Source organism: Orbicella franksi, unplaced genomic scaffold, assembly GCF_964199315.1.
Source record: "Orbicella franksi unplaced genomic scaffold, jaOrbFran1.1 SCAFFOLD_110, whole genome shotgun sequence".
In the NCBI taxonomy this organism is placed as follows: domain Eukaryota; kingdom Metazoa; phylum Cnidaria; class Anthozoa; order Scleractinia; family Merulinidae; genus Orbicella; species Orbicella franksi.
Genome location: NW_027670461.1, coordinates 25,845 through 48,276, shown reverse-complemented (window position 1 = coordinate 48,276; position 22,432 = coordinate 25,845). Strand labels below are relative to the sequence as shown.

The window sequence follows — 22,432 nt, the reverse complement described above, 5'->3', positions numbered from 1 at the left end:
GGACTCTTATCGACAACGGCAAATTAGCCAATCAGATTACGAGATTAGTAGCAATTGTAGTAAAAATTAGAATTAATTTTTACTAAAATCTGTATCATAGGATAATGAAATTCAAGAGTTTTCATTGGCTTAGCCATTATACCATAGAAAATACAGTTATTCAGAATACAAGAAAGCCATAGTATGCTTCCCTTTCGTGCGCTGCACGTGTGTCGCTGTGTAAGCCACTGTATTTTCTACTCTCCCGAAGGCTCGTGCGCATACCGGAGAAAAACAAGTGACTCGTCGGACATTCAGTGGTATACCACTCCAAAGCGTTGCATTACTAGTATGGAGTTGTGTGACTCGCTTTCCCGCGTATTTGTTGGCGCAAACTTCCCGTTGGGAGTAGCAAGAAGTGGCAGGCCTAGGGGCGGATTTAGAGGGGGGGGGGGTGGATTAGTTGGCTAGCCACCCCCCTTTTATAGGAGCAAAACATAAAATAAAATGGAAAAGGTTGTGAATATTACGGCAGAAATAAAGGCAAACTCTAGATCTCGGGACAGGTGCCTCATTATAATTTCTACTTTGTGCCATTGCTATATTTCTAGTGAAACTGTTTTCAGTTAGGTTCCAGTTCTCAAATTGCAACATTTTGGGAACATGCCCAATTGATTCTGTTACCCCAAGGTACCAGTCATCTCCCCTTGAAAAATCCTGAATCTGCCCCTGAGGTCTACACTCCTTCTAACGATGGAAACGTACAGTTAGCAATGTTGCCTCTTTACAGTTTCGCGTTGACGAGAATATGGTTCAAGGATTTTCCTTTTTAAAAAGAAATGCCGGAGAGGTGGCTCTTTGAAAATTTGTCGTAGAAAATATTTTTCTTATATTAAGTGCTATTTCCTCACTGAAACATTTTTTTTAGGTTGAGTACTGATGGTTAATAGTTAGTTTTGTTCCGTAGCTCTGTCTGGTTTGTAAATTTAATATATGATAGAAGAGTTTCAATCAGATTCTTCGAAAAACCTCTAGCAACAAGTCTTGATTTATTAATTTTTTTATGCTCTCTTCGAATGTTGATTTTGAAGAGTTTGTTGGAAGGAGTCTCGCGGCTTCGTCTTTCACGAATCTTTTTTTAAAACCCGGTAGGAGGTTAGAGGAAAATGAGTAAGGTTTCCCAACAGCTGTTTACCTTTTCTCTTGATACAACCGTATTCAGAAATGTAGCTTCAGTCTCTGTCTGAGATCTCAGCCGTAAACCTGGTTGTCACGGTTGTGATATATGTGAGTTTGCTTGTTTGATAAACGGTTCTTTATCAGATTTACTAACATCCCATAGCGAAAAGATGTCGTCAATATAACGTCTCCAGATTGTTGGTTTCACCATGCTTTGGCAAAGAAATTGCCTCTCGATATCGGCCCTAAAGATATTTGCAAAGACAACGGATATTTTGGTACCCATGGCAGTGCCAGGTATTTGAAGATAGTTCTTCTTTTTCGTTAGACTAGAAAGAATTCTCCTTTAAAGTGAGTCTTAGCATTTCTCTGAGATAATTGAGTGGGAATAGGAGGGTTGTTTTTGAGTCAATGATCGTGTACGCTCTGCATACCCAAACTATACCTCGTCTGGAGGTATATTTGTAAACAGACTTGCTCCGTCCATTGACACAAGAAATGTTTGTTTCTTATTTTCGTTTTTTCAAGTCTGTATTGTCTTTAAGATAAGACGTTTGTGTTTTGGATATATTAGGCTAAAGTAATGTATCAACGTATGATGATATTCTTTCTGTAGGCCACGACCTCGGGCCAATATTCCCAACCTCGCTCCCAGGGTCTCTCATTGAACGAGGTTGCAATACTACCTAGTGCGGCAGCAATATTCTAAGACAGACTTACTAGGGAGAGGGACTGTTGCACGACTAACGCAAAAACTGTTCTGGGAGCCGACTCTCTTTCTACCACGAACCCTCCGACTCCTTATCCCTGAATTATAGTGGTATGTTAGTGTTTCCATCAATCAAACAGCTCTCGCATTCATGCAATTTTTAATTTCACAATAGAAACCTGATTTTGGATGTAAGTAAGCTTTGCCATCCAACATAGCCGACATTGTGTAATGGAAATTAGTTGTGTAGTCCGGCGATATTCAGCTTTAACTCAGTCTACGGACCCTCTTCTCTCGGCAATTGTTTCAACTGATACCTACGTTACAATATTCTAGTGATCACATGGAGCGTAATGCGGAAGATTACAGTCCTTTTCTTTTTCCTTTCGCTTGGCCCTGACCTCGGTCTTTTGCCTTGCGGTGGCGGCCATGTTTAGGCGGCTTACGTACGACGTAATCTTTGCTGGGTAAGGACCAAACAACTCTCCGTGAATTGCGACTGTCATTATAGCAATCACAATACGACCCATGGACTTTCCAGTCACAACCATGCCATCCCCAGTCTCGCTCGGTGTTAGCGAAGGCGATCTGCTTAGGAACACCTGTTTCTTGTTCCTTGTACTCGTAGTGGACACATGTTGGGCCTCGACAGGAGCAATAAATAGGAACATAATGGCAGTCGTCGTTGCTGTGGCAACCCTCTGCAGCAAGAGTACACTCGAATTCTGGGTACATTTCGCTGGACCTCTTGGTGTAGTCGAATTTCTGTATTTTGAGTCCTCCATTTTCAATGAAGGGACAACCGTAATTCAGGAAACCGAGGTAGAAGTTTTTCAGGTTTAGTCCTCTAGCGTAGTTGGGTGATCCTGATGGGAAGCGACTTTGTAGAACTGTCCAGAGCTCTTTGAAGGTATGCTGTACCGAGGAATGTATGTCTCCGGCTTCGTTCATAAGTTTCTCAATCAGTTCCTTCGACCTCCCCTGTAACAGCTTGCTACGGGTTTCCCTGCTTCCTCCTCTAATGAACAGTTTATCAGTCGTGCTCATATCGCTTGTTCTAGATGCTTCACTGCTACTCACATTTGCACACGCAGAGACATCGACCGTTCCAGCAGATGTGGGACCTCCTAACGAGACGCAGCTTTTCACCTGGAATTCTCGTTGACTGTAAGATCTAGAGCTCCGTGCAAAAGACATTTGGTTTATTCTTGCTCCGCGCGTAACGGAAGTTATCACATGGGAACCGTATAGCTCCAGGAAGTCATAATATGGCCTCCACGAATTCCGTTCCCAGGGTTCATCGATCTTCAACGGCAATGTTTTTAATTTATCCAGAAAGCTTTCCTTAAACTTGTATTTTTCGTCATATAAACAGTCTTTGTCTAGATGGATCTTTTCTGTCAGTGACTCGACAATTAAGGAAATTCCACTCACCTTCGATGCGCTTGAACTTGTGCTCTGTGTAACACTACTGAGAGAGACGCTCAGTGAATACGATGACTGCAATGAGGCATCTAATCCAGCTTGGGTGGCTAGTTTTGAGAAAAAGGCCTTAGTACTCTCATAATATTCAAAATAGCTTCTGGAGAAGTTTAGGTTTTCCTTTCTGTAGCAAGGCAAAGGGAAAGGCTCAAAAACGCTTGCTTCGCTTTCCTTAAAGTCCTCCAGCAAGTTGGTTTTTGCCAGGTTGATGACTTTTCCAATCTCCGTTGTTTCACCCGTTCTCAGGGTTTCTTGAGCTCGTGTGGTACTGGATGAGAATGTGGCTGTCAGGTAAATGACAACCATCAAGGGGACAAACATGGCTCCTAAATGTGCTGTCTTCACGGACAACAATGCTGATCAGTGCAAATGAATATATGAAAGGTCATATATTTGAACTGCGGAGAAAGATATGAAGACATGATTGATCATCGCAGTTATATACACAACTTAAGCAATTGTGAAATTAAAGCCTGAAAAAATTTCAGGCCTGAAGGGGATTCAAACCCATGACCTCTGCTATATTGGTGCAGTGCTCTATCAACTGAGCTATCAAGCCAACTGGGAGCTGGTCACATTGTGAGTTCGTAATATACCCGTAATGATGAAGAATGTAAATGAATATATGAAAGATCATATATTTGAACTGCGGAGAAAGATATGAAGACATGATTGACCATCGCAATAATACACACAACTTAAGCAGTTGTGAAATTAAAGCCTGAAAAAAATTCAGTGCTGATCAGTGTTCATCGAATATCGTAACCTGCGTAAAAAGATAGCTTTCAGTTGTTTGTTAAAAACTCATTCATACGAACGTTTGCATCGGGACATACAATACAACTACAGTCGAACCCCTATTAAACGGCCAACCCTTTTAGGTGGCCAGTAATGAAAGTCCCAGTGAGGGTTCTCTGTTGTTTTTACCTCTATTTAGCGGCCAAACCCTTTTAAGCGGCCACTATCCATTTCTCCGAGGGTGGTACTAAGTCACGGTTTCCGTACGAAGAGCTTTTTCCGCATTCTGGCCGCGAGCAAATTGGAGCGAGAGCAAAAAAAGATGGACGGAGCTGGGGGGAGGGGGGTGGTACGTGCTACGTGGTGGTACCTGGATAGGTTTTTTACAAGAGAAAATGAGGTGGCCTCTTGGTTTTTTACTAGTAGTCTCGAAAAAATTACTCGATTATGACTAGTAAAGAGCTCTGCAGTTCAAGTGTAACACCAATGCAAAAAGCGTGACACGAGTTCAAATTAAAGTGAATTGAGGCGAGTGCAAATTTCGACGATTTTCGAAGTTACTATACAAAATGGACGTATTAAAATTAATGGTCATCCCAGGTATTTCAAACAGGAGCGCTTCCGAAGATAATACGACGTTCTTGTACAGTAGTTATAGCGTGATTTAAAAAGCATCTATCCGGTTTCTTTGTGCCGTCTTAAAGAATCATTCTTGGAATATTTTTATCATCGCAGCCATTGCGGCTCAGCGAGGTGTGCCGTTTAGAAAAAAAAAGATGTTCTTTTACAAGAAAAAGTGAGTGACCTCTGCGTTTTAAACTTCCATTCCTCATTTTGTCTGAATAAGTTGATTAGCCCATGAACGAAAACCCGGGGAAGGACTCCCAGATAAAAATGAGGGGGTGTTCGTCGTACCTTTCAGGGGCTAAAAAGTGGTTTGGGTACCCCTTAGAATGTTCAGCCTCAAAAAGTCCACAGCGGGAGCCTTTGCGGTCCCTTTTAGGGTAATGAGCCGGAAAAAACCATGACAAAATATAATGTGTTGTTTTAAAAATTGTACCTCTTAGGGGCAAAAACCATTTCATACCACGCCCACAAAACAGGTTCTCGGTATCTCTTAGGGGGTTCTTTTCAAATTTTCTGATGAGCATTCCCGTCCTTTTTATATGCGAGTCCATCCTCCGGGACGAAAACGGGCTTCTGTGCCATTGGCACCCTGATTAGACTTAAAACTTAAACTGAAAAATCACGAACACAGCAAAACTAACAACCAGATTTTCACCGATGACATCTGACAGTTATACCTGTCCACCCTCATAGTCGTTACACAGAATCAGTGTCAAGAGGAATTGACGAGTGAAATTATTCCTGTGATTTACACGAGCAACGAGCATTACATGCGCCATCATTTCGTTTAAGTGAATGTTAATTTGAAGGAACAGATTCATGCTTATGTAACTTAAAACGGTGCATATATCTGTTCCTAAATCTAGGAGTGGCGAATAGAAAATTCTATATTTCTCTGGAGGCTTACAAAATAATTTGAGATTGCGAGACAAAAACAAAAGAAAAAAATCAAAAACTGAAGAAAGAGTCGAGAGGGCGAGGCCACCTGAATTTGGCAAAAAATCCAGCTGCGAGACGCGAATTTTAGAGAGGGCCAATTATATTATGTCAAACTATTTTTTTAATTTTTTGAGTCTTCGTCTTTGTTTTAGTCGGTGGTTTGGGCCATTTTATTACAAACCATATATAAAGTCAAACATTGTACGAATAAATCATGTTTTGGGTTTGAAAGAGTTTGACAGACATTTTTAAGTTTGTAATTCTCTGTCCATGCCTAGTTCGGATCACAACTCTTTGACTGAGCTTCCCTGTTTTGGCCAGTGAAAGTTAAAGTTACACACGCGTCGCTCATGATAAAACAAAAAGAAAGTTCATATCACCGTAAAGCTACTAAAACATCAAATTGGAAGAGATAATTATTTTGAAAATTTGATCTAATGCCTCTATAACGCGCGTAAGCCTTCAATATAAGGTGGAGAAAAGCAATCTTTAATTACTAACCTTCAGGTTATATACTGCTCTGCTCTCTTCTGATCTCTGCTGAGTGTTGATGTCAATGGTGTGATCTGAGAGGCGCGTTTTATTTGCAATCAAAGGCATTGTTGCCTAAATTATAAATTCTTACCTCAAGAATAGTTGACAAGTGGGCAAATTTGTGTAAGAAGTGGATAGGTTCTTTTTCTAAGGGAGGATCCATGGATGAAGGGGAGGAAGATCTTGAACTGACTGAATAGTTCAATAGGACGCCCACTTCCATATTAGTACATTTTCGCTGGTACCACTGGAGAAAAAAAAATTGCTACACGTCAAAAAATTTCACTTGCCTATTGCTTCCTTTCAGCTGGTACAACCTTTCATTTTCTCTTTATGTATTTTCGAGTGATATACCAGAGGAAGTAAGACGCGCTTATCGACTATACGATGCCAAAAAAGTAACATTTTCCCTCTATCATTGGTATAAGGGTAATTCCCATCCTGGTAGAACTTTGCTTGTACGATAGAAATAAGAAACTGTGATATACAAAACCAGCAGCCGTCAAGACAGCAGGTTTAGTTACCACATGTTTACTGAATAAGTTTTCAATATCCCTGTTTATTTTGTTGCTGTAGAGGCAACATTTTTTTTTCTTTTTTTTTTGCCATTCCAAAGTGATACTATGGAAAGTTAGCCACGTCAATAAACAAGAGGAGCTGCTAACAGAATAATAATTTGTAATGGATCTTCATTGTAATCGTGTTTGCGATGTAACTAGTGATTCTATGTGTAAATAGTCAACAAAAGAGATAGCGATACCAAATAATATTTTTCGTCACAAAAAATATTACTGGCTACAGAAAATTTTGTGATTATTTTTATTAAACACTAAATATATTAGACCCGTTTTATTTTGGGCCTTTAATTTTTGCAGCAAGTTTCTTGTGATTTCGGAGAACATATGGTAACAATTCGGACGCTGCAATATTAGAAACAATAGGACTGAGGTGATACTGTATCTTCCAATGATCGTAACAACCAAGGGCTATTTTTAATTTAGTTCTTACTTATGAAGCATGGACATACATCTCGGAGCTCTGTGCGTAAAATTTTCAAAGGCTTAAAATTTTGACCTCTTAAAAAGTTTCTAATGGGGTCCCAAATTGACTTTTGCTTAGAGAAACACACATTAAGAACTTTTTGGATCCGTTATTTTCACAGCGGAAAATGAGGTAAGACGATTTACGGTAAGGGATATGATGAAACCTCCTTAGTCTCATGACCTAGTAAAGTCTCACTTCAGATATGCGTAGGCTCCCAAAAAGCCCTTCACGGCCCCTGAGGGCTGCAAGAATTTTACCTTGACACTGACGGGTTGACGGGTAGCTGGACAACCCTGTAGACTCGTATCAAGTGTTCCGTCGGTTGTTCAAAGGATTTATTATTTCCTCCAAGAAAACGCGGACATTTTATTGCCCGCATTTTAACTTCGCATTTCACTGCCGTGATGGGATGCCCGGTAAAACTCTCTAATCAAATTAACAGGGATGTTCGTTAGAAAATAAGTTAAGGAATCTGTAGAAGGCACCAGAATCTCATTCATTCGCACGCCTGACTCCAATTCAGTTTCACCTCTAAGAGGTTCCAATTGTGTGAGCCACTCGTTCTTATGATATATTTTGATATCCAAAAAAGGACAGAATAACTAAAACCGTGATTATGTTGGATTGAAACTAAGTAAGCGCTACCGAACCATTCACTTTAACCTATAAACGATACGGTGATCACCTCCGTTACTTTTATGAAGGAGTGCCTCACCCCCACCTGTCCTTCTCAGATCAGACGTGGAGTCAGGTACCCTGACTTGATCTTCTGATGAAAAAGGTTAACTCAAAAGAAAAACTTTAAGAAAGGAAAGAAAAAGGTAATCTGCTGAACAAAAAGTACGATTTTCTCTTTTATGTTTGAAATATGTTTCTTTCCTTTCTGAACACGAACAATTTCATTTAACATTAATTTTAACACTAGAAAATATAATTTTATTTTAATTTCTGTTTCAGTTTCTGGTTGGCTTCCACTCATGATGCGGAAAAACGCTGCTGAGGTGAAACCCTGTCAACGAGAGAATCATGAGTACACGCTTCAACTCACGCTATGCAAAACTCACTGTCATCCAAGTGTACGCGCCCACCAATGACGCAGATGACGAATCTAAGGAAGAATTTTATGAACAACTGCAGCGGGAGGTTGAAACAACACCCAGACATGATGTACTAATTGTGATAGGGGACCTGAATGCCAAAATCGGAGAGGGTAATGAAGGATGGGAGAAGGTGATGGGACGACATGGACTTGGAGGAATGAACGAGAACGGAGAGAGGCTAGCGACGTTCTGTGGCAACAACGACTTGGTGATTGGAGGCTCTCTATTCAAACATAGAGACATTTATAAGATTACGTGGACCTCCCCGAATGCAAGAGATCGGAATCAAATCGACCATATCATCATCAATGGTAGATACAGAGGTTCGCTGATGGACACCCGAACAATGAGAGGGGCTGATGCCAGCTGGGACCAGGTGTTGGGGACGGATGACGCAGATGATATCGAAGAGATGTGGGGACAATTCAAGGAGGTCGATAACGAGAGTGCCAAGAAGGTGGTGGGAGAGAAGAGGAGAGTGAAGAGTGACTGGATCAGTGGGAAGATCTACAAGAAGATTGAAGAGAGACGATGGTTAAAGGCGAAGATAGGATATACACGGTCTGTCCGCATGAAGGAGAGAGCCGCTGCTGCGTATGCAGTGAAGGACAGGGAAGTGAAAGCCAGCGCCCGGGCAGACAAGCAGAGATGGCTGAATGACAGCAGCCAGAAACAACTGCATTGGTGACCTGTACCAGCTCACTAGAAAGATAGCTGGACATGAAGGAATATGACTATCATCAAAGATAAAGAGGGCAAGCGACTTGTGAATGAAGACGAAGTCTTAGAAAGGTGGAGGGAACACTTTGAGGAAGTTTTGAATGTACAACGACCTGACATACCCCTGCCAGTGATAGATCAGGCACCTGGGGTCATCAGAAGCATCGACACTGGCGACATCTCAATTGCTGAAACTGAGAAAGCGATCCACCGTCTGAAGAATGGCAAGAGTCCAGGGATTCATGGCATCAGTGCCGAGTTGCTCAAATGCTCCGAGAAGGATGCTGTGAAACAATTCCACTTACTGATTAACGCTATCTGGAAAGAACAATGTGTACCGGAGGACTGGAAGAAGTCACTCATAGTGAAAGTGCCGAAGAAGGGGGACCTCACTCAGTGTGATAACTATCGCGGTATATCTCTACTCTCCGTACCAAGCAAAATCCTATGCAGGGTCCTCATTGACAGATTGAAGAGTGGCGTGAACGAGATGATTAGCCAGGAGCAGGCAGGATTTCGATCTGGAAGGGGAACCTCTGAGCAAATCTTTGCTCTTCGGAACATCCTTGAGCAGTTTCACGAATGGCAAGCACCAGTGTACATTAACTTCGTTGACTTTTCAAAAGCTTTCGACTGCATTATCAGAGAAAGACTTTGGGACATTATGGGGCAGTATGGCATCCCTGACATCTTTATCAGGACTTTTCAGGTACTATATTATCAGAGCTCAAGCTGCGTCACAGAAGGCGGAAGGTATTCTAGCTGGTTCGAAGTGAAGAGTGGCGTGCGGTAGGGGTGTGTGTTGTCTGGCTTCATCTTTGTCTTGATCATGGACTGGGTCATGCGGCGCACAAATGATAAGAGACGCGGCTTGAGGTGGAAATTCACATCAGTCCTAGAAGACCTGGACTGTGCTGATGATGTTGCTCTAATCTCAAGCAGATTTACTGATCTCCAGGAGAAGACCGATAGGCTAGCAGCCACCGCCGGCATTGTTGGGTTTAAGATTAACCCGCGCAAAACAAAGACGCTTAGGATGAACCACAGATGCACGGAATACATCAGGATAGAAGGAGAGGACGTGGAAGATGTGGAATCCTTCGTGTACCTAGGTTCAGTACTTGACAAACTTGGCGGGGCAGAAGCAGACATCAAGAGGACTGCAGAACATCTGGAGGTCAGGTAGATTCAGCCAGAAGACCAAGTTGCGCATCCTGAACTCGAACGTCATGTCCGTGCTGTTGTATGGAGCCGAAATGTGGAGGGTGACAGTAACTGATCTCAACAAACTGGATGTTTTTCACCGCACGTGCCTTAGGAGAGTGCTGAGGAGATTCTGGCCGAAGAAGAGCTGTACGAAGCCACAGGGAGTACGCCGGTGTCAGTCCTTATACGAGTGAGAAGATGGCGATGGTTAGGGCATGTATTGAGAAAAAGTCCTGACAACATCTCGAGGACTGCATTGACGTGGGCACCTGAAGGTAAGAGGATTTGAGGTCGACCGAGGGAGACGTGGAGAAGAACCGTGGAGAAGGAAAGGAACAAGCTCGGATGGCATACATGGGGAGCTGCTGCTGCATCGGCCTCAGACCGGGATGGGTGGCGTGATTTTCTGACCGGCCGCAAGAGTCCTCATGGGCCCGATGAGGGTGAGTGAGTGTGTTCACCCATGATTGAATGACTAACCTCAGAGGAGATTGGCAAGGAATGTCACAAGGAAGTAAGATTAGGTAAGTATAGTCGCCTTCCTCATGGGGGAATTAAGGGCCAGGTTACGTAATGAAATGCTAAGTTTTAGAGTAACGATACTTAATTCATTGATCAGCTCTCCAGAGAAATTGTACTGTTGAACAAGCAAATTCTCAGAACGAACATAAGAAGACATATATGAAAAGGGTAAGGAGAATTTATGTACCAAGTTTCAGTTATACACTTATACAATTTTACTATCACTGATCTATCGACTTGCCGTATCGTAGGCCTCGCTCAAAAAACTCCACGTTTCCTCTTTTTCTTTGGTAAACAAAGAAAAATGATGACGAGAAAACGCAAAGGAACCACATCGAATCACGGGAAATATGGGGGTGGTTTGGTATAATGCGAAGGCTAGGCAGAGGCTCGAGATTTGCAATTAATGATTTTCAAGTTAGCCAGGTCACTACCTCAAAATCACTTGGAGTGACCATCGATGACAGACTCGATTGGAGTGGCCATATCGAGAAAGTAACTAAGAAAGTCGCTTCTGGTATTGCGGCCATAAAACGAATAAAGCACCTTGTCCCTCAGGCGACCTTACATTTAATATACCAAGCTTTGATACAGCCACACTTTGACTATTGCAATATTGTTTGGGGAAACTGTGGGATAACTTTACGGAATAAGGTACAAAAGCTACAGAGCAGCGCGTGTTTTGACCTACTCAAACTATGACGTAGACGCTGGTCACCTGTTCAAACTTCTAGAATGGAAAAATCTAGTTTGGCAGCAGCAAATTCAAAGAGCTACGATGGTTTACAGGTCTCTGCACGGGTTGGCTCCAAATTATCTCAGTTGTAAATTTGAAATCCGAGAAATCGCATATGACCATTACCGCACACAGACTATTACAAAAATAGCTTTAGCTATAGTGGCGCCATTCACTGGAACAGTCTTCCTTGTAACTTAAGGGAAGCAGAGTCCCTTGGCAATTCAAACGACTACTGAAAGAAGAACTGTATGGCACGGCATTCGTGAAAAGCAGCTTTTTATTTAAATATTTCTCATTATATTAGTATTAGGTATTTTTAAAGCTGACGAATTTTGTACCGTGGATAAATAAAGATTATCTATCTATCTTGTCCTAGCAATAAACGAGAAATTCATGGGGAATACACTGCAATATCCCAGGGACATAGGAGAGAACACATAAGGAATCCTAAGGAAAAAGCACGAAGTCTACATAAAGGAACGCACTATACGAGAGAAGACGTGGCGTAACGCTCGGTAGACCCAGTGACACACAAGAGGAATGTACGGAGACGGACGAAAGAACAAGCGCACAACCTACGGAAAGCACAAGTGAACACACAGAGAATGCGTCGGGAACCAACGAGGAAAATACAAGGGAAAGCATGGGAACACACCGTTTAGCAGCGCTACGTGAAAATGCACAAGAGAACACAGCTATAACGAGAAAACACGACAATTTATTCATCTTTATTGTATTGCAATTAATAGACCAATTTCGATATATTAAAATTCAGCCTTACACAATAGACCTCAGCACGAGGCCCTGGGGAATAAACCCCTCAAACTCTAGTTATTTCCCAGAGCCTCGTGCTGAGGTCTATTGTTTTAGGCTGAATTTTAATATATCGAAATTGGCCTATTATCAGTCACAAGGAATAGTTTACAACATATATCAATATAACAAAGTGCAAAAGCCGCAGTACTTTGGTTTGTTTGGGAGCTGGGAAAAAGAAAAGAAAAAATTGTGCAAAATATCTAAATGAGCTTTGACTTCAAATATAAAATATCGTTTTCGCGGTCCTTCCTACAAGAATTTAAAACATAAATTATCCACAATCATTAAAAAGTATCTTTAAAAGCACTGTTCACATAATCACGACGACTCTCTATTAAATCGATAGGTGATACTTCTAAATATTTCTTCAGCGTACAATTCTGTTAAGATAATGCGACCCGAAAAGTCTAGATAACGCTTACAGTAAACGTAAACTTCAGCTTGTCGGAACGGAATAAAGTGAAATAAATTTTGATTATTTTGAGAAATACTTAGTGTGTTGCCGATGAAATGTCCGGGAAATTAAAGCATTCAATCTATCTATATGTTTCATAAATTTTATTGGCGCATTTCCCTTATCACAAATTTTTGCGAAAAAAATGCAAGGACTTAGAGAAAACGTTTAAAGTGAGCAAATACTTTTGCATAAGAACTAAGATGCAAATTCTTAAAATCTGCCGCGACGTTTTCGTCAGTGATTGGTTCTAGTTAGTAATTCATTTTCATCATAACTTGTAGAATATGCGTCAAATCAAACAGGTCATAGATGTGTGAACGCGTGGATTTCTGGCTCTTCTTGGTGATGTCTTTCCTGGGTTCCTTCCCTGAAGACGTTGACAAACAAAGGAACATTGAGACTGTGAAAGTAATGGTGAGTGTACATTTTTGAACGTTATGTTTGCTCCTTCAGAAAACGGAACAATTTTCACCTCGCTGAAGTTTTCATCGTCGCTTGCAATTTCCTTGACTGCAAACCGCTTCGCTGCTTAAATTATTAACTGCAGAGATTTTACGGCTGAAAACTGAACAACAAATTAAGAAAGTAAATGTGTACAAATTTAGCCGAATCTTAGTTCTATATTTCATGGTCTTCTTGCTCTGTGCTGAGCGAGTAAACGTTGAAAACCGTTACCACGTGCAGCGGATCGTGCAGGGTTGTTTGCAGCGTATCTCGGAAATAAATTTAACCTAGAGAAAAATATCCCTAACCAAATTCTTTAGCACTAGTAGTAAACTCTCTAGCTATAAATCTGGCCATAATGTTTCTCTTTATCTTGTTCAGTTTAGGGAGAAGTAATGACCGAATGGAGGAAGACAATGGAATCATTAGTATTCCCTGAAAATGGTGAGTGTACATTTCTACACGGTTTGTTTCTCTTCCACTTAATGGTACAATTTTTCTTCTCTCACTTGCCGGGATGCCTCACACTTAAAGCGAAGAAACTGTGTTTTACGATCGACAGTTGTATAAACTAAAGATATTTGTAGAAGAGTAAACCAATCTGGGTCAGGTTTTTGAAACTTACTTTCTTCTTCTTCGAAATCGCCACTATAACATTGCGTGGAAAATCGTTCATTTTAATGGAGAGTAATAAGGTGTATATTGTATGTTTTAAGGTTCTCTTGCCCTGACCTGAAGTTTCTCTGTCTTTCTCATCTAAGGAAGAAGAAATCGCAACGAAAGAAGAGGATGGAATTCACGAAGGATCAGTGAATGATTTAATATTGAAGACGACAAAGTTAAGAATTTGAATTCATATTTAATTTTCGATTAAAATTAAATGGTGGCAATATAATTGAAACTCAGACATGCTTTTTGTTCTCTCGGTTTTGTTTTTTGTTTTTGCTTCTCTTAAGAGCGTTTACTAGTTCTTCGTCGTTTTGTTTGTAATTCAATGAACAATATTGTTTCCGTTCGTTCGTCGATCGCTGGAAAAAAAATTGAACTTTAATCTTTTATCGAGTTATACCAGTCACCATTTTTGTCGAAATGATTCTGGAAGTATACTTAAAAGCGGTTTTTCAAAGACCTTCGTGATTCATATTACATTATACGTTCAAATTTTCGAACGAAACTAATCGGCGCTATTTTATGGGGGATTCATTGACTGGCTAACTAAACATTATTATTTCACTCATTGGAAATTGAATTTTCAGAAATAAGTGCAATTGAAAATTATTCTCAAACCGCTGTGTATTTTCCCTGAATCTTTAATTTACTGATGGAACTGTTTGCTGGTGGTTCAATAACGCGGAGCTTTCTGTAAGGTGGCACCTCATGTCTGATTACACGATTTATATTATGCGATCGGAGTAGTAGCTGATTTGATTTGACACTTAAAATTAGAAAATTGGGTTCAAGGGGGAGGGTAACGGGATGGTCATTTTAAACGCCAAATTTCTCATTCCGAATAAAAAGCGCCACTTTTCGATAGTTTCCTGTTTATTTAACCATCAGCAATTTAAGTCACTTTACTCTAACTTGTAATGACTGTTTAAAGGGCTCTCCGTGAATCAAAAATTGCTTTTATAAGCATCTGGGATTTTCGTGATCGGCTGAGGGCCCATTTTGGTGGGGATTTCCTCTTTCCCTTGACTGATTTCGGCTTGTTCAACCCCACAAGCAAGTCCTTCAAGTCCTACACATTCGCCATTTCCACGTTTCCATAATAAACCTTGTTTGCCCCAAACATTTTGCATAAGCATTGTCTTCAGTTTCTCTTGGGACGACTGCAATACCCAGGGGAAATGGGAAACAAAGGTTATGCAGAATTTTGGGGGGTGATGTGGAAATGGCGAATTGAATGGAGAACCCTTCTGTTAGTTATGTGATCTAGGTATTTGAACTTAAGTCTTTAAAATCAATATCTGGTTCATACGGGATGATACAAAAAAGAAAACTGCATTGATATAAAAATTCGGCTAAGATTAATTTTCTTGATGTGTCACCAAATTGACAACAACTTTAGAAGCAACTTAGGACTGCCATTGATGAGAATTAATATTTTGAGCTTTCACACAAAACAGTTAAAGATTATGGACCACACGCCTCAAAATGAAAAACATTTTACTGTAAATGTTATGGAAAATCGATTTGACCTGATCTATTTAAAAAAAAGTCGATGAAATTTTTTCTCTAAAAAGATATTTCTTCAGTCCTTCTCAAAAAAGATTTTGTCTGATAACCTCCTTTGTACTAGCACGTGGATACAAAAGCTTTCTTCGATGGAAGTATCGACCTAGAGATTATTTCAAATTAACATTTGTTTTCCAGACAGAATTGCATGTTAATGGTTGGTGAATCGATACATATTTGAAGTCTAGGAACCATTTGGCACTAAACATAACTATTCTAAGCAAGCCAGCAAGAACGATAAACAAAGCTATCGACTAACAGATATGGTCTTGATGTATAGTCAAATTCTCGGAGATGATTTTGAAAGCAAGGTTTTTTGTTTATTATTTTGTTCAAAACAACGTTGTTTGTTCACACTTCTTTGCCTTGTTGATTGCAAAAAATTTCTAAAAGGTAACCGTTAAAAAAATTCCCGCCAAAAAAACTATTGCTCCATCCCCACTTTGATTTTGTTAAATCAAACATAAATTTGTTTTCTCGTTTTAAATCATTCTTTTTCTATTAGTCACTAAACAATTGCAAGCAGCATAAGGTATATATTTTGGTGACATTTTTCTTGCAAATCTAAAAGGTTGATGAAGAATAAAAACAAAAGTAAACCCAAAGTGTACAACTTGAATAAAGAATGACGATTTTGAATTATGAAATTATACTGAAAAGAAGTTCTGTTTTATTGAATTTTTCGCAGGTCTTGATTATACGTTCCTTTCAATAAGCAGTTATTGTCAGTATAGTTACAGCTTCTCAATTTTACTTCTAAATGTACAAATGTTGGCAGTATATAAGCAAAATTTCGATGAAATGCAAGCGATACGAGACTATGTAATTATACTGATAAAGCAAATCGACTAAGATAAATTGTTTTGATGTGCCGCCAGATTCTCCGAACAACTCGCAAAGCAATGTATGGATGTCAGTGATGAGAAATAATATATTGAGCTTTATAGAAAACTATTAAGGATTACGGACCACAGGCTTCAAAGATGGAAAACATATTACTGCAATTACAATTTATCTAATTTGGTATTTGAAAATCGATTTGAACAGTCGATGAATTTTTTCCTCTAAAAATATCTTCAGTCCATCTCGGCCAGCTAACGGGAATGATAAACAAAGTGATCGACCATAAGAGATATTATCTTGTTGTCAGCTGAAAGCTATGTTTTTTCATATATTTGTCCAAAACAACGTTCACTCCTCAAAGCTATTCACCCTGTGAGTTGCACAACTTATAGTCACTAAGAAGGCTGCATAAGGTAAATATTTTGGCAATATTTTTTCTTGAAAATGTTACAGATTGATGAACAATTTAAAACAATACAAATTAACTCTAAAATGCACAGTGTCAATAAAGGAGGAAGATTTTCGTTAAGAAATTGTATCGAAAAGAATTTGTTTTATATGGAATTTCTCTGGAGTTCGCTTCTACGTTCCTTTCAATAAGCAGTTATTGCATAGATATTTCACTGTCTTAATTTTACGTCTAAACATCCAAATTTTGGCAATATATAATCGATGTTTTTATGAAATGTACGTGGTTATTTTGATGAAAATTTCATTTCGTTACAAAACAGAAATTGTTTCTCAGTAAATGGAAGCAGAATTCTTTAACTGTGGTCAGTAAATCCTTAACGCTTTGAGCAATACATTTTAAGACCGAGTTTACCAGAGGACAAGGCAGGGATGATACATGCCATTTCTCCTTTTTGGATGAAACTTTGCCAGATTAAAGGTACTACCCAACAACTCTAAAAGACAAAGTGGACCGGCTTTGTGATTTTTTCCTTAGGAGTTAGACCACCCCACCTTGTTTTTTTGCCCAAAATCCCCAAAAGGTCACTAAAATAAGCATCAAATTTAAACATCGCTCCTGCTTACAGAATACATTGCATTTCATTGGTATTTCAAACAAATAAAGATTGGACCTATCTTAGTTCACACGAGGAATTTCAAGTCATTTGAAGTGACAGGTGCTAATCAAGGAATGTCATTTCCTACCCATGTCACGAAACATTTAGCTATAAGGCAAATTAGCTGAAATTCTGACTCAAATATTGCTTAAGTGCAACTTTCTAAATCAAAACTAGTTTCATCACAGTTTAGAGTCACCCTTGGCCCGATGAAATCAAGAATAAAATTTTTGGCATCTGTTAGTTTTTGGTAACAAAAGCTGTTCAAACAACATGACAAGAGGCTAGTTTTAACAAAGAGACAAGGGCGAAATCTAAAAATATTAGATATTATAGAATCAGTTTATCAAAGTTATTTTTATGTTAATGTCATTAACAAAGTCTTTGAATATTATTTTGGGCAGTGGAAGCTCAATGAATGCAAAACTCTTTGCAATATCCCTTAACCCTCGGACGTGCAAGGCGGGGAGTGGGGTGGATGCCATTCCCCTAAGAAGGTATTTTCAAAATTTTGAAAAGACGATTTACTCTAAGGGGCTGAAACGTTCGTTAGCTGTTCATTCATCCTTCGCGGATATTTTGATATGTCAATTGTGTGTCCATCATTTTTTATGTTTCCATAGCAACCACTAGTTTCATGTAGGTTTGGCCAAAAATCAACTTTCTTGCCATAATTCTGTATTTTTTCCAGTTTTCTTCATCAAATTCCAGAAATTCACTAATTTGTACATTTCATAAGCATTCTGGCTTGATTCTGTATCAATTTCCATTATTTCTTGACTTTTTAAGAAAAAAGTAAAATCCAAGATGGCGGATCCACGATGGCGGGTCAAATGACGTCATTTGACATTACGACATCACAGCCATTGAATATGGTATCATTTTGTAGAACAAGCTCAGGGCTATCCAATCAATGTAAGTTTAGCACGCTGTGCATTAACAGAACAAAAACCAGAAGGGGCTCCTTCCATTTACCCCTTATACGACGGTGGGTTAACTAACAATGCAAAAGACCTAAATTCTATTCGTAAAATCTAAATATGGGAATGAACAGCCAGGATGTTTGAATTCTAAAACACTGACTAGTTAGATGAGAGTTTTTCTCGGCATATCTTGCTTTTTAGATTACTCTTGAAACCCTGCTCAATCATCACAGGTCAAATACTTGATCTTGCAATTGATTATTGTCAACTCTTACTTTACACTCAGCATACAAACTAATCAATCCTGAGAAGTATTCTTGGCTGAAATTATTGTTTGCCCTCATTCCGAGTTCAAAAACCCCTTGAAATTTTCATTTTTCTGCATCAGACATGCAAGTAAATCGTGGTAAACACGTACAGTTTGTATATTTTACTTCAACTGTGAGATCGAGCTTTAGCTAGCAGATAAAGGTTATACCTCAAAGATGTTAGCACAACACATTGTAAATGATTGCATATCTGCAAGTAAGAAGATGTCTGAAAAAAATTGCAATTCTGAGGAAAAATTGAGCCTCGAGAAGATCTAGTAAGCGAAATTATCTGAAACCTAGCGTCCAAGCGAGCACACATGACAACATACACGGCAACAGTGTCTTAGGTTTAACAAGGTTTGGCCCAGTTGAACTTTTTAAATTTTTCTAGGCACTCAACAAGCTTGAGTGGCTCTTGGCTATCGTTTTCTTTTCTGCTCATTAACCTCCTGAGTATATCCATAGCTCCATGGCGCTGTGAAATAAGTGATTTGTTTTTTCTGGTCACAAGACTATGTTACATATTCTATATGGTGGATGGTAAAGTAGCTGGCAAGTAGTACTGTCTTCGCACTACAAGCCTGGTCAAGATCTCTTCTGCTTCATCTTGGGACGGATTCAGATACGCCTGGTGTATGGCTAGTCGGCCACTTGTGTACATTACAGACAACATGCTGAAGTACTTGGCTATTTGGTCTGCAGCAAGCTACTCTTCTTTGCTGGACATTTTCCTGCCACCACTGTCTTGCGCAGTTTCATCTTACCACACTCATTCACTACACTTTCGTCCTGTCCCCTCACCTTCCAAGAATGTTCTTTTTGGGTTCCTCTTCTTGATGTTTTCAGACCCATCCCTTTGAGATTTCTCACGTGGATCATGATCACTAAAGAACGTTTGGGATTTCAACCCATTTTATCTTGATGCTGTCTCTGTCGTTTCCCTCTCTAACTTCATTACGTGTTTGCCCGCATCCAAGTGTCTCTGCAGAATGCAAAAGACCGCTATGCTTTTATGAATCCCTCTCCAGGGTAGGAGGAATACACTCTTGTAGCTTTAACAAGTTGGGACTCTTCTTCAATAGATTGCAAGGTCTTAGACCATGGTTAATAGAGGGGAATGGTTATGAAGCCCGGCAAACATCAAAGGAGCAAACAAAGATGCCAAGATTTGTGTTGGAAGGTCCACGACCGTGCAAAATCTTTTTTTGCACTCATACGCTATGCATGAATTACGTAACCAAAACGTTTCTATTGGTCAGTTACTCGATCAGTAGTATACAACAATTGTGTTTTGCGCACGGTCAAGGCCAAAAAAGAGAACAAAAACATACAACAAAGAACTTTGTTGAGTTTCATAATAATCCCCTTCTATTAACTATGCCTAGACTGAGGCTGTTGGAGCTGACACTTGTCAAATCCCTGGCTGTAAAAGTAGCAGTCTCTCTTGCAGTACATTTGAGGGCTGCTCTATGCATAAGTCTGTAGGCCCTTGAGGTCTTTCAAATCCATTCCTCATGTGCAGGTGTGAAACGTTTACCAGGGTCCATATCATAAGCCTTCTACACTTTCAAACCTCCGGACTTGAAGCTAAAAAATTTTAGAGACAGGATCCCAGACATTGTGTGCTTCAAGGTCTGGCCTGACTCTTGAGTCTTAACAATATTATTGATGCCCGACACCCCTTAACCCGCCATAGGATATCACTAGCACTTTTAATGTCGTGGCCTTCATTTATGTTACAACGCACATGGCTCTGCACTATGGCAATTTCTCTGTCACAGTGGTCCTTTCCAGCCCGTGGATCACTGAAATCATATCTGACGATCTTAATGCCTGTGCACTCTCTAAGGCTGGGAAGTGAGTGGATGAAATGAGAACTAAGGTAACATCCGGTATTGTCAAGCTTTTCTTTCAAAAAAGTTACAATTGAGCAAAACATCGAAGCCATTCTTATCATTGGAGTGTGCACATCTATAAATAGAGATTGAAATTCCTTACGCAGTGGGAATCTTTATTATTATATTAAAGATCTTTATTATTATTTTTATAATAAATAATAAATAATAACAACGATAAATATAAATAAATATAGTAAATAATAACAATAGCAACAACAAACTATTAATTATCACTTAGTGATATTATTTGCTACTGATCAAGGTCTTTGGTTCTTGTTCCCATGCTTTCAAAATTATATGCACAATGTTTATCTTTATACTAATTAAGATTTACTTGCCTGCCTGATGCAGCAAAGTAAAAAAATCATAGATGTTTTTTAACTCGATTCGCATGAAGTGGATATTCATTGGGTGAGATCAAGAGTTAATATATGAGGGCAAACAATAATGTCGGCAAAGAATACCTCTCAGGATTGATGAGTTTGTTTGCCAAGTGTAAAGTAAGAGTTGACAATAATCAATTGCAACATCAAGCATGTGACCCGCCCATGATGCTCGAGCAGGGTTTCAAGGGTAATCTAAAAAGTGAGATTTGTCCAGAAAAACTCTCATCTAACTAGTCAATTTTTTAGAATGTAAACATCAAGGCCCTTTATTCCCATATTTAAATTCCACAAATATAATTTAGGTGTTTTGCACTGTTATTTTAACCCTCGGATGTACAAGCTAACTCGTACCCCCACCGTGGTATAAGGGGGAAATGGATGGAACCCTCTTGGGTTTGCGCTCTGTTTAGGCACAGCGAAATAAATTTACATTGATTAGATAGCCCTGAGCTTGTTCTACAAAATGATACCATAATTTTGTTGGTTGTGACGTCATATGATGCCAAATGACGTCATTTGACCCGCCATCGTGGATCCGCCATCTTGGATTTTACTTTTTTCTTAAAAAGTCAAGAAATAATGGAAATTGATACAGAATCAAGCCAGAATGCTTATGAAATGTACAAATTAGTGAATTTCTGGAATTTGATGAAGAAAACTGGAAAAATACAGAATTATGGCAAGAAAGTTGATTTTTGGCCAAACCTACATGAAACTAGTGGTTGCTATGGAAACATAAAAAATGATGGACACACAATTGACATATCAAAATATCCGCGAAGGATGAATGAACAGCTAACGAACGTTTCAGCCCCTTAAAGTAAATCGTCTTTTCAAAATTTTGAAAATACCTTCTTAGGGGAATGGCATCCACCCCACTCCCCGCCTTGCACGTCCGAGGGTTAAGGGATATTGCAAAGAGTTTTGCATTCATTGAGCTTCCACTGCCCAAAATAATATTCAAAGACTTTGTTAATGACATTAACATAAAAATAACTTTGATAAACTGATTCTATAATATCTAATATTTTTAGATTTCGCCCTTGTCTCTTTGTTAAAACTAGCCTCTTGTCATGTTGTTTGAACAGCTTTTGGTGACTCTAAACTGTGATGAAATTAGTTTTGATTTAGAAAGTTGCACTTAAGCAATATTTGAGTCAGAATTTCAGCTAATTTGCCTTATAGCTAAATGTTTCGTGACATGGGTAGGAAATGACATTCCTTGATTAGCACCTGTCACTTCAAATGACTTGAAATTCCTCGTGTGAACTAAGATAGGTCCAATCTTTATTTGTTTGAAATACCAATGAAATGCAATGTATTCTGTAAGCAGGAGCGGTGTTTAAATTTGATGCTTATTTTAGTGACCTTTTGGGGATTTTGGGCAAAAAACAAGGTGGGGTGGTCTAACTCTTAAGGGAAAAATCACAAAGCCGGCCCACTTTGTCTTTTAGAGTTGTTGGGTAGTACCTTTAATCTGGCAAAGTTTCATCCAAAAAGGAGAGATGACATGTATCACTCCTGCCTGGTCCTC

At 39.4% G+C, this 22,432-nt stretch overlaps 1 protein-coding gene, 1 long non-coding RNA gene and 1 pseudogene across 2 annotated transcripts; 2 read left to right on the top strand and 1 right to left on the bottom strand.

The window, feature by feature from the left end:
- Positions 1-1,547: 1,547 nt before the first annotated feature.
- LOC145471892 (DELTA-thalatoxin-Avl2a-like) lies at positions 1,548-4,777 on the bottom strand. The gene has a single exon (XM_081454888.1). It carries the CDS (start codon positions 3,668-3,670, stop codon positions 2,231-2,233), a length of 1,440 nt encoding a protein of 479 aa, XP_081311014.1. The 5' UTR covers positions 3,671-4,777; the 3' UTR covers positions 1,548-2,230.
- A 3,406-nt stretch (positions 4,778-8,183) lies between these two features.
- LOC145471891 (uncharacterized) lies at positions 8,184-9,844 on the top strand (annotated as a pseudogene).
- Positions 9,845-13,171: 3,327 nt separating this feature from the next.
- Positions 13,172-14,070, top strand: LOC145471890 (uncharacterized). Its single transcript, XR_014043340.1, has 3 exons — positions 13,172-13,205; positions 13,617-13,679; positions 13,997-14,070. It is a non-coding gene; the product is annotated as an uncharacterized LOC145471890 (long non-coding RNA).
- The last annotated feature ends 8,362 nt before the right edge of the window (positions 14,071-22,432 follow it).

Coding starts and splice junctions, on each gene's coding strand:
- LOC145471892 (XM_081454888.1), bottom strand. CDS start 3,670: ATGTTTGTCCCCTTGATGGTTGTCATTTACCTGACAGCCACATTCTCA.